The 12529-nt window shown below is 43.5% G+C and overlaps 1 protein-coding gene and 1 long non-coding RNA gene across 3 annotated transcripts in view; one reads left to right on the forward strand and one right to left on the reverse strand.

Moving 5' to 3' along the window:
- Positions 1–10974, forward strand: part of LOC118646433 — a 35627-nt gene extending 24653 nt beyond the window's left edge. Inside the window, exons 3-4 of one of the 2 annotated variants that reach the window (XR_004964011.1) lie at positions 8945–9094; positions 10889–10974. This is a non-coding gene — a long non-coding RNA (uncharacterized LOC118646433). Of the gene's footprint in view, positions 1–8944; positions 9953–10888 lie in introns of those variants that run through there. The other variant, XR_004964010.1, reaches the window with a different exon arrangement.
- On the reverse strand, positions 9945–11875 carry LOC105836619. The gene is made up of 3 exons (XM_012680782.3): positions 11797–11875; positions 10904–11172; positions 9945–10525 (listed from the first exon to the last, which is right to left on the reverse strand). Exons 1-3 carry the CDS (start codon positions 11830–11832, stop codon positions 9979–9981), a joined length of 852 nt encoding a protein of 283 aa, XP_012536236.1. The 5' UTR covers positions 11833–11875; the 3' UTR covers positions 9945–9978.
- Between the last annotated feature and the right edge of the window lie 654 nt (positions 11876–12529).

Raw genomic sequence — 12529 nt, forward strand, 5'->3', positions numbered from 1 at the left:
ATACCGCTCCGCTCCCTTTCCTATCTCGAGGCAACATATACACACGAGCGAGGAACGTATGCGTTGCTTAATGGAGCGCCGCGTCCGTGCTCCGTAATGGTACGACACTTTGCACTCGCGCCGGTACGACACGTTAAATAGCATTATCGTCGGGTCCAGGAGTCGAATACAGCCCGGGGAGCCGGGACTCGAGGGTAAATCGGTGATGGAAGTTAAAATCTCCCGTCCCTTAGGAAATATATAGTGACTCGGTGTGAGAGTAACGATGACGCTCTCCGGCTATTAAGAGAGTTACTGCCTAGTACAGAAATATTAATAGAGAGGTAAACGGAAGCGAGCCTGATAACTCACCGGAAGCCCGTCGTTCTCTCGTTCAGGAGTCGAGGGGGGGTTTTTTTTTCTCTTAAGGAGAGCGGTAGAAAGTGACTCGACAGCCTTCTGTGAGACGAATCGCGCGATTCAATGAAGCTATGAAAGACACTCCATTTTACACTTGCGTGCAATCTTTGAGCTTTCGAGCGGAATTTTAAGATCGTCGGAGCTCCGCAGAGTCCCATTCTCAACTGGTTTTAATGCGGCCATTATTATGCGAATACGACATGACCGCCACGGATCTGGACAATCCTACACCCTAGCCACGCCTTAGGTGAAAATTATACCGAGTCCCCGTGGCGCGACGCGCTGGCGGGTCTGGCGAGGCTGTTATATGAGAAGCTATTACACAAGCGCGCAAGTTGCTCGCTCCGGAAGTAAAATGAAGACCATGATTTAGCCGGTGAGCACCTCTCTCGGATCCTTCCACTCGAGATTCTCGCGCCACAGAAGGCACTAAAGCGGCCGTCTAATTTGAAAATGAGCGGTCCTCACGTGCGCGAGAGATCTTTACATTCGCCAGATGCCGGAAGATCTAATTATCTAATTATCAATTTAGCGAGGCGTCTGCACGGGGCGAGCGTGCAGACAACCCTCACGGCACCATGGATCGGGGGATGTTCTTGCCGAATCTCGCGAAAGCTTTTGGATACAGTCGTAAACAAATTGTCTTACGATGTGCATACGCCATCAGCTCTGGATGCAGCACACGGTGAACCGAGTAGCGCGTCATGACGAGAAATGATGATGGAGTGACTGTGCTATTTTCCCTTTTACGTGAGTCCGCGCGATTCGATCTCTCTCTTTCTTTCTCTCTCTCTCTCTCTCTCGGAAATGCATTTACATCTGAAAGAAGAGGGTGGAACCGGCGCGCTTGGGACCAGCGAAGCGGTAGATTACCAAGACTGTGCGGTGCCGTTTCACGCCCGTATATCTCTACGAAGAAGTCACCTTTACGTGTTACCGTAAGAACCTTTGATGTAGAAGGATACCGGGCTACATTCGCATTTGAAAGATTTGTATTAGAAATCTCTCGGTATTACGAAAGAAATGAAAGAACGAAGATGCATTTTACAGTATATTACTTTAATACCGCATTTTTTATTATCTTATTAGAATTACCGGAAAGAGAAATACGTGCAAATTTGTTAAGTCAACGACTTATATATCAGGACTGTATTTTAAGTGCGAAAATATGTAATGTACATTTAGGAAATATTTCAATATATATTTTAATATCAGATATAGGTGTTAAGTGTAACGTCACGTGTTTCGACGGCGCTCGTTTCACTCTCTCTGTCATTCTCTATCTCTCGCTGAATCGCAACACGATGGAAGTTATCGGGTGTCACGAGAAAGATGTTCCCATGCAGCTGCGCGAAATGAAAGCACAAAAAAGTTACGACAGTAGCGGAAGAGGGCGATGGAAGAAACTGGCGAAAAGAGCGGCCGATCGTTCTTATGCAAAGTGCGAGGAGTAGAGCGGCGAATTCGCAGCTCGCCATCTGCGGTTCCGTCCTCCGCTGTTCCTCCCCTATACATTTTCCCCGTCCGGCGGAAGCCAGCCCCGGCGTTTTTCATTCGGCGACATCGACTTTCGCCCAACGTCTTTTGAACGACAGCGACGCTCTTCTTCTCGCTGCTCGAGTCAAAGGCAGTCGGTATATCGGGGCTCTCGAAGCGAATTCTCGAAGCCGCGCATAAAGCGGAGGATAGAGCTTGACGACCGGCTAAGAGAGGGAGAGCGAGACGGGGGAGGAAGATGAGGGTGAAGAGGAAGCGGCGGAAGACTGAGAGAGGAAGCGAGGAAGAGAGACCAATGCGTGAATCCATTCGGCTCTATTCAATAGGGAGGGGGGGTGGGAGAGATTCACCGCCACCATCGCCGCGTCTGTGGGACACGATGATGAAGTTATTGCGTCCTCCCTTCCTCAGGAAGTGACGTCACCTCTCGATGTAATAAACACGAATATAAGTGGTTCCTGCGGCCGGTTCCGACACGGTACGAACGCCGCGCCGCCGCCGGTCCGGCTCTCGATCGGATCGCGAGGGAACAGGAAACCCGGAGGTGAACGGCAACAAGGCGCGTATTTTGTCGGTCCTGCCGAATAAATAGGCGTCGACGTCCGACGTCTTCGAAGGTCCCCCGGCACGACGCCGTTATAAATCTTGATGTAACTCACTGCGTCGCGCGCGTCGAGACAGATAAATTCGCGCCCGTCGGAAATTCCATGGGAGCGCCGCCCGTTAACTCCGAGACCTGGCAGATCCGAGAGCCGCGAAATATTCCACGCTCGCAACCTTTATTGGACTACATTTATTGTGGTCTTTATTCTCTGTCTCTTTCTCTCTCTCTCTCTCTCTCGTAACTTCTGTTAATTAATTATTTTTAGAAAAATAGTCTATAATCTCTAGCAGTCTGTCATTACCGATTCCAAGTTATCTGTTTGCATAAAATAGAAACAATTTATTATTAAGAAAAAATTATACGGTTTCCTTTAGTAACTTTTCTTAGTAGAATCGATTGACGTGACCAGTTTTCTTTCTACAAATTTTATGTAATTTATAACAATTCATTTTTACAATGTGTTTCTTTATGCCTGAAATCGCTGATAGGATTTTCAGTTTTAAAGATTAACTCGTTTAAGTTTACGGGAAGAAACGATTAAAATACGAATATAAATTCATCCACAGCGGCATTAATTTTTACCGTGTATTCGCAGCGACGCAAGAAGAAACGTGCAACGTCTTAAGAGGTACGAAATACTGCAAAAAGGGAATAAAGTGCGAGCGCGCACTTGTCCCCCGAGGCGACTTTTTCGTCGGCGCTAAACCACCCACGTGAAGGGACGACGGTACGGGCCACCGTTTACTGCGTCCGTGGACTAATTTTCCATCTCGCTCGGTGTCTCGCGAACTCGTATATCTCGAGGGTTGGTTTCAGCCAGCCGGTGGCGGAGTGGCGGTCGGCGGTGCGCGCGAGGGCGACCGGAGGAAGGGGAGGCAAACCTCGAGAGAGCCGGTCCTCACAAAGGAGCGACGGAGGAGAGCGCAACAATTATAAACACGGGAGCAATTACGGAGAGCTCGGGGTGCGTGTGCGTCTCTCTTCTCTCTCTTCCTCTCCCTTTCTCTCCCTTTCGGTGAACCGCGACTTGGTTGTCGTGACCGCAACCACGGAAGAAGCCGACGATACTCTTCACCGCTGCTAGGGAACCCCCGAACACCTACTCTCTCGCAACACCTTCGGTGCGCGGAGTACTTTTCACCACCCTCGCAATTGAGCCCGGCATGTACACTCGGTTTAGCGTGTCCGCGTTAAAACCGAGTGGCTTCTCGGCTGTGTCACGCGCGGAATCTCGACGGTCTGTCTCCACTCTCCTCCGCATCGGCAATTATAGTACGCGCTTCGTTGGAATTATGTACGTCTCGTGAAGGAGGAAGAGTGACAAAGGTCGCGATCGAGCGCGTAAACTTTAATAACGCGGCGTTTTCACGCACATGTATGGGGTAAATGAACTCTGCTCTTCTCATATGCTACAGTTTAGATTTGTTACGTCATCGCAATTTTGCAATACGGCGATGTCTGATGAGATTCTATGAGAATATTTGTAATGTAATTTCACAACTTCTTTATTACTGTTGACATATTTTGTCCCATATTGCGTCATATTATGCACTACATGCATAACATTATATTTACGGTTTAATGATAATTTGTGTAATTATACATACATTGTCTCGCGGTTGAGGGAATCCATTTCAGAGCGTGCAATAACTATTTATTATTACATTATGAGATGTAATACCTATTTTATTGTACTTTAGTTCCAAAAGTAATTGCAGTATTAACAGACGCGTTATAATTAACAAGTAGTCCGTGGTTTAAAGCTGATATTTTAAACAGTAATTGGAATAAGATTGTGATACATGTGTATAACACAATTAAAATCAAGACCAATAAACAGTCATAACAAGATTTTAACGCTCAATAATATTTTTTATACGATTTTTATATACATTATTAAGAATTTATTAATATCAATATTATTAATTGAGTACAAATTTAATGTTACTCTTTCTGCTTCAATTTAAGAACTGCGTTTCAAGATTGAAAATAACGGCGTGCAATTTCAAAAAGCTACAAAATATAAGAAAATTATCTGAAAAGTGTACTAAGATCTTGTTATGATCGTTCTTCTTCTCTCGATTTTAATTATATTTTAAAGTTAAATTATTTTAATGTATGATATATGTTATTATTTGACTCGATTAGAAACATTTTTGATATAGTGATTACTTACGACAATTTCACGTATCAATTGCTATTTCGGAATTGAGAGCAATTTTATATAGAGCTCTACTTAACACACCTCAAGCTCTTCAGTTCGAAAGACAGCCGCAATATCGACAAATGGACAGTCGAAAAATTCTGCGGAAAAAACGACGAACGTTTCAGCTGTTTTTCATCGGGAAAAAAGCGAACATTGTCGTGCTGTTTAGACAGATCTGTTATTCTCACTGCGCACCGATTGGATACACGTCAATGCATCGGGCAAGCCGACGCGAATTGTCAATCAGATGCCTATGCGTGGAAGTTCAGTGTTAAAAAATCGTTGGTTTATTCGATGAGTCGCTCTTTGTTTTTCGTATTTATTGGTCATTTCAGTTTCTCGATGGAGGCTGAAAAACACGAGGGTACGTCAGGGATATTCGAGATTATTTCGAAACCCCTTGCGAGACAACAGTTGAAGATAGACACTTTTTCTGTGTAGACACATCCCAAAGGCCATTTACAAATTACTATCGCATTTTGTTTCAATTTATAGATTGTCTCTCTTTAACAGAAATATCGAGACAATAATTATGTTTAAATTATAAATGTTTAGAAATAGAGAAATTTTGAGACAAGATAATTTTTTTACTTTAAACTAATTGTATTGTATCTTATCTAATAAGTAATCGCAGAAAACTTGGGTCCGAAAATTATATATAATTAAGATAGTATTGAGGAAAAATTAAATCTTTTTGACTGGAAAATTTGTACTTAGAAAAACAACGTAAATTTGGGAAATGTATAATTTGCCATGCGTAGAGAATAACAAGAAGCACGCGTGGAAGAATGATTCCGCATAAAGGTTCAAGTAGTTAAACTTCTTCGCGCATTTTCTTTGTCCGTGATTCTTTGTAGTTGCGGTAACGGAGATGGTCTTAAACCGGCCCTGATGGTCACACAGGCGTGCGATGCACATATCACATTCATACATGGTAACCGGCGTGGCAAACGAGAGAAATGAAATGCGCGACTCGGAAACAAATCGGACGTCGTTCATGCGAATCGAAAAGCCACCGAATGTATCGGAGTCTCTCGATCGAAATTTCAATGGTCATCATTCTCCCGATTGAGAGAACGAGAGAGAAAGGAGGGAAAAGGTAAACTGATGCGCGGAATTGATCGGTATTGGCAGCAAGTAGGTAGTAGGTATGGATGTGCCGTACGCGTATCTCGTTCGGTGCTTTGTGCTCCGTCATTCCTCGCCATTCCCTGGAGCTTCGTATGAGAATTTGATAAGGCGCCAACATGGTGCTGATACCTGGAACGCAGTCTGTACTCAAGAGTTCACCGTTAAAGTATTGTTGCTCGCATTGCGAGATAAGGACGCCCAGATTCGATGGTGAAATACAGTGATGTTACGTTCTAGACAAATATACGTTATATTAAAGTATATATTTTTTGAAGCAACGATTTCGCTGAAGTATCTTTAGCTACATATTAATTAAAAAATTTAATTATGCAGAGTGTATATATAAAAATTTTGTTCGGCTATCAAAATAATTATGTATTATGACGCTTAAACACGATGAATAAAAAGTTTTGACATTTGAATAATTAACTTTGAGTAACTTACATAATTATTTTAATAGCTCAACAAAATTATTTCCAGATCTGTCTAACTATATCTTTGAATACTTTGATAAAACTTTCTGTGCGTAATTGAATAGCGAGTAACGATATCTAATTTGAAAACGGTACCCTAAAAATAATAAAATTAAATTAAATTAAATTAAAAGGTACCCTAAAAATAATAAAATCATATAATAAGAATTAATAATTAGGAAATGTTAAATATTCACCGTCGTGTTGTGATTAGCTGTGATTTAAAGTATATAGCGCCGAGTGAATTAGATAGATCCAGGTTGCGAGGAGAAAGTTTCAAAGAACAAAAAGAGAATTCAACGTGACGGGTTAATATCATATGCCTTCGCAAGCCTCTCTCTTTTTCTCTCTCTCCCCTCGCAACTCGTTTCATTTTCTTTCTCGCGACCGCGCCGCGAAAGCAAGGCTGGATCGGCAAAATGAATCGTATCGCCTCGAGGAAACGTATTTCTCACATTTTATTCCCGCTGCTTTTTACCGTAGCCTTTTTTCCATCAGTTTGATTTGAGTCTCCTCCTCCTCTTCCTTTCTCCCCCCGAAGTTGCGGGCGGAACACGCATATAGCCCGTGGCTGTTCTAACACGGGGAGTGCCTAAAGGAGAGCAAGCGCAGGCGAGGGGAGGAGGGAGGGAATTACAGGGATGGAAAAGAAACGTGAGGAAATTTGCGCGTCTCCCGCCCGGAATGATGAATGAACCGTTTTATCCATTCTGCTCTCAGATATCGTTCTGACTATTAAAAGAAGAGGGATGCGCGAAATTCAACGCGGCGGAACGTGACGGAGTTACCCCTCCACCCCCCCTCTCTCTCTCTCTCTCTCTCTCTCTCTCTCTTTCTCTCTCTCGTTTGCGATTCCGCGCGTATGCCCGCGCGTGTCCGCCGCCCCGTTGTTGCGCTCTCGACTTTCAGCATAAAATATTCATCGTCGCCGTATGATTTAAATAATGCAAGGACGTTTGCGGGGCGCAGGCCGCACTCGCCGAGGGCAGACACGGGGACGCGTGTCGTCTCGGGGATCCTCTCGCTGTCGTTCGCGCGATAGTACAGATCTATAATTCGAAATCTTTTCGCGCCGTACGTCCAGTACGGCCCCGGTACTCTTTTCTCTTCGGGGTTCGACGACCTCGTCTAAATCTCTTTCACGTCGAATCGTATCGAATCGATAACGGACGGATAATCCAATAAGGATGCAAGCTACCCCTCGAAGAGAATGGAAAGGTATCACGGCCGGAGGAAGGTCTGAGCGCGCGGCGGCTAATCTCGAGTGGCGTCGTGTACGGCGTACCGGTGTATACGTATGTCCGGTCCAAAGTTATTAAGTTGGCCCATCGACGATTTCGCTACCGTAAATCCCGAAGAAGAAACGGAATGGCGAACCAACGCGGAAAACACAATTTTCCGACAATATGCTCTCCTAGCGGAGACGAGAGGCAATCAAGCGCCACTTAAGATCCTCGATCGAGACGGTTTTATGATCCCTCCGTGGCGAACTCGACTTTGAACGGCGAGATTGAAACGTCCTCCTACGAAAACCCTGACCGCCGCCGAATTCGCGGTATCTCCCCCCCTCGCCCCTTCTCGCTGTCCCGCCGCGAATCGTGCTCCTTCAAAACGCATTTCGTAATTTCGTTACACGTTCGTTTACAGCGCTTGTCGGACGCGTGTTATAGCTGAGCGATCCCCGCGTATCCCCCGCGTCCGAATTTATTACCTGTATCAGCAATGCAAATGAAGACGTATGTATGTGGCGACTGAACGCGTATACATACATATTATGCATGTAATATGCGTATGTATAACGCGTGTCACACACAATATATGTATTTATATTTATTGACTAAAACTCGCCAATGCAAATGGGGGAAGGCTGCAATACATCCGGATAACGTATGTCCGGAGGTATACATACATATAATATATATATATATATATATATCATATTCACGGTCTAATTCAAAATTTATTCATAGGATAATCTTGTGGAAACGGATAGATTCTCGTATCCGGGCGTAATGTATATTTGAATATTTATATACAATAGGTCTAGAATATTAATTGCGATGTGTGTTTTAGGTGAGTTTGCACAGTTACATCCCGCGTCAAGGGTGAAATTTGATGTGCGGGTTGAGTTACATGCGCGGGGAGAAATCGTCTATTTATCTTCATACGCCTGCAAATTTCGCCCTTCCGCGACGGTTAGCTCGGCGAAGGATGTTTACGCGACTAATCAACTCGTTACCGACGATGTGTTATTGAATTAGGAATAATCGTTAATTGTTTTGTAATTGCGGAGCCTGTCCTCCTCGGCGCGAGGAGAGGGAGAGAGAGAGAGAGAGAGAGCGCATCCGCACTCGCGGTTTAGACAAATGAAGTCGAACGGAGGGGAGCATCTATTCCGGAGACCGGGCGGCGGTGAGACAGAAAGGTGTAACGAGAGAGCAGTAGTTTACCGCTTAACCGGAGTTTCTCCGAGCGCGGATTCCCCAACTACTGCAATTAACCCGCCGTAAAATCCGATTGTGAATAGGTTCGAGCATAAATTCGGCGGGCGGTATCGATTAACCGTCAGATGACAGTGAGTTAAGGATCTTTTTAATGCCGCCTTTTCTAAAGGTTCGTTCTGTTTAATTACAGCGCAGCTGTCACACGGAGAAGAAGAAGAAGAAGAAGAAGAAGAAAATCGCAACGCTATCGTGCAATCGCTCTTTAAATTTCGCCAGGCTTCTCAAAGAAGATCGATTCCGCCGATTGCGCCAGCAAATAAAACGTAATGTACGTGGATAGGTAGGTACGTACCATCTGTGTTTGAGCGCGGTCAGCAAACGTTTAATGCGAGGCTGACCGACGACGGGAGGACGCAGTTTGCGTTACGGAGCTAGAGAGAACCGCTACGGTCGTTCAGGGTCCCGCGCAGGAAGCGGCCGGGGGCCTTGATGGGCGTCGTTATGCCTTTGTGAATGGCTATGGGACAAATTACATTGTGGGCGGCAACGGGGAATAGGCGCGGGGGAATATTTTTATAAGTTACCGAGCGTACCGAAGAGGAAAAACAAACCGCCTGATGAACCTCGGCCCACGCCTAGAAAACGCAAGTGCTCACGAACCGTTGTGCTAATTTGTACTTCCTCTCTCGTATATATTTATCGCCGTTTTACGATTTTCGCGGATTTTGCCGAACACAATTGTTGCCGAAGTTAAAATCGATTCCTCCTCTTTAAGGATATAAATGTATACATATACATCTGTGTCTTTTTCTTTCCTCCGCGGAAGAATTGAGATAGCATTCAGATTTATGCGGCTCGAGATAAAGTCGAGAGTCGGGAATGTTATATGAATTAGGTGCGATAGCTTACGGGCAATAACAGTCTTCGACCAGATAGCATCCAATATTTTGCGAACTGTGAGAAATTCTCGTGGAACTTATTTTCCGGAGATTTTCGGAGAGCACGACGACAACGCGTAAAAAATATTTTGCTCGCTTATCAATCGTCATCACTACATTTTCCAATGAATACACCTTGCCTGGCTTTATATTTGTCACACTTTCAAATGTCCGTTCTAAAGATAAAATTCTCGCGAAGTTAACCAATTATCATAATTTTATTGTCATATATTTGTTTACATTGTTATGTATTATCAAACGTAAGTTAATATTTGTTATACATGCACTATCCCCCCGTCACGTAAATCGGCTCCTCGTCGAATTCGTATTTGTACTTGCCAAAGGGTTGATGGTTGTGGATATTGTTCGCCGCCAAATACGCGTATACGCGAGGGTTTCGCGGTCCGGGCACGTAACGCCCGTACCGGGACAAGACGAGGGCCAGAACGGGATTGGGCGGCGGATGTACCTTGCTATTGTAGCCATCGTCGTTTAAAGTACGACTCAGGAAGCGATCGAGGGCCTTGATCGCCGCCGTTATGTCTTGCGGATCTCGACGGTAAAACGCTGCTGTCTCAACTTTTCCGCGATACGGCAGTTTATTGTCATCCAGCTCGTGCGTTAGATATCCGTCGTGTACTTCAACGTCCTGATACGCGAATCGTTGAGGTACATGGCGATGATATTCCCGAGTATCTCGAGGTTTTGATAACGTCGTCGACGTCGGCGACGTCGTAGTCGTCGTCGTCGTCGTCGTCGTCAACGGTGACGGAGACGCGTTTGGTATTTTCGTCAAAAGCCAAACGTCGTCCTGACGAATTTCCGTAGGGAACCTTCGAGTATTAAAGAATAAAATATAGTGTAATATGCATATTTTTTTTTTAAGAAAGAAAGATACTGCAAGATTTCTTATATCAAAATGAGATTAATAAATAAATATGTTTAAAAAGTCAGTAACATAGAATTGAAATAATTTTTAATTATATATATAAATTTGATTTGAAAGTTTTACGGTTTTCTTGTCAAAAAGTTTATTGCTAAAAATTGAAATTTTATGACAATCGTTTTGATAAGGGAAAATCGATAACAGTGATCAAAGAATCTTATTGAGAGAAAAGAGGATTTCTGTTTTAAGATTGTTCAAAATTACGAACATGTTATGCATAAATATATTTGCTTTTTTTTTCATAATTTAGAAATTATTTTAATACCTCTGAGGATCCGTTTGCGATTTCTGCCTGCGATTATTCAAAGTCGAGGCGGTTTGAAGTCCCATTGGACGCTCCGCCTGTGGTTCTTTGGAGGACGCTATCTTCTCCAGATCGCTGCCGATCGCACGATCGTCGTATTGATGATTCGGATGTTTTGGAAGTGGTGAGCTCACAACTGGCAGATAACTGTGCCTCAAACGCGGTACGTTCGTCGGATCCAAGGATGCCTTGGCCACCAGTATGGCACTCGTCAGGCAGACGCGTGTCACCTACATTTAGGCAAGGGGTATGTCTGTTAGCCGTATTCGCACTGTCTTCCGAAAACGCATTCCCATCGCATGCCGCTCCGTTATTCGACGGCACAGCGCCAGACTCGTTTTAGGACCAGGGTCGATGCACCTAAGCACTCCGAGCGAAAATGTATGAGCCAAGTTCACGGCACCGATAGCAAATTTCGAGAGTATCCAACCTACTTCAGGATTTTTATTTCGCGATAAGAAAAAAATCACACTGCTATCGATAATGTAAATGCAGTCGGCGTCGATTGGCGTCACATTAAAATGTACACACTGTAAACATTTTTCTAAAATTATATCAACAATAAATATAAAATTATGCAATTTAACGAAAATGTGTATAATTATTATTTTATATAATTTTTATCGTAGTAAATTATATTCTTCATTAATGAAAAATATTTGTTACAAATATATAATTATTATTTATTGTTCATATAACTTTACAGTGTATTTTACGCGCGGTATCTGTTGTTCTGTGTTTAAACTCATATATATTTAATCTGACATATTAACACCACACGCAGTTTCGTTCGAACGGAAACGCATCGAATCGCGGAGCGTAATAACTTAAGATGTTTTCGGAACTCTCGTTACCAGACAGACAATGCCGATTTTCTTGGCGGCGACCATCCTCCTTCTATTTCGTAAAAAGGACTAAAACGGCGGCACGCACTTCGCGTGCCATTTATACAGCGTGCCGTCGCGTTTGCTTAAGAGCCAAGTCTTGTCCGGGCCAGGAAATGCGTAGAGCGATGTTACTCCCGTCTCTGTTCTTTACACGGAGATTTCTACGCTTTCCCCCCTTTCCTGTGTCAAGACCGGTACACGCGCTATTCACGCGGATTGCGAAGCGTTATTAGAAACTTTCCTTTTGTCTTTGAGAAGACAGTCGTAAGACGAATTCTGCATGACGAATAAGAATTCTTCTTCATTTAAATTTCTTTCGTCGTTTCGTTTTATAATGTGGAAACAACAATTGAAACAACTCTTTTGTCGTGTTGCGGATGCACTTTCGGATTTACAGAAAACACCTTTCATCACTCGGAAGAATACGTTTCTTACGTGGAAGAAAAAAAAAATAAAAGTAAGGCCACATCAAAGCAATAATGATTATTAGTAAACGATCGATAGTTTTAATCGACAAAAAAGTTGACAGAAATATAAGTTTTAAGAAAAATTACGTGAAAGTCAATCATCGATTGATATAATTTTGCAAAAATTGTATGATAAATTAATGAAAAGTAAAGATAGAAGATTAATTTCTGTTTCGTTCAAAGATAAATAGAACCGACAAAATGGCGACTCATTCGAGCTTCATTTTAATTTA

Source organism: Monomorium pharaonis, chromosome 7 (genome assembly GCF_013373865.1).
Source record: "Monomorium pharaonis isolate MP-MQ-018 chromosome 7, ASM1337386v2, whole genome shotgun sequence".
NCBI classification, from domain to species: Eukaryota; Metazoa; Arthropoda; class Insecta; order Hymenoptera; family Formicidae; genus Monomorium; species Monomorium pharaonis.

Coding starts and splice junctions, on each gene's coding strand:
- LOC105836619 (XM_012680782.3), bottom strand. CDS start 11,832: ATGGTCGCCGCCAAGAAAATCGGCATTGTCTGTCTG. Junction 11,173..11,796: donor AAATCGGCATTGTCTGTCTG/GTAACGAGAGTT, acceptor GCCTAAATGTAG/GTGACACGCGTCTGCCTGAC. Junction 10,526..10,903: donor TCGCAAACGGATCCTCAGAG/GTATTAAAATAA, acceptor TAATACTCGAAG/GTTCCCTACGGAAATTCGTC.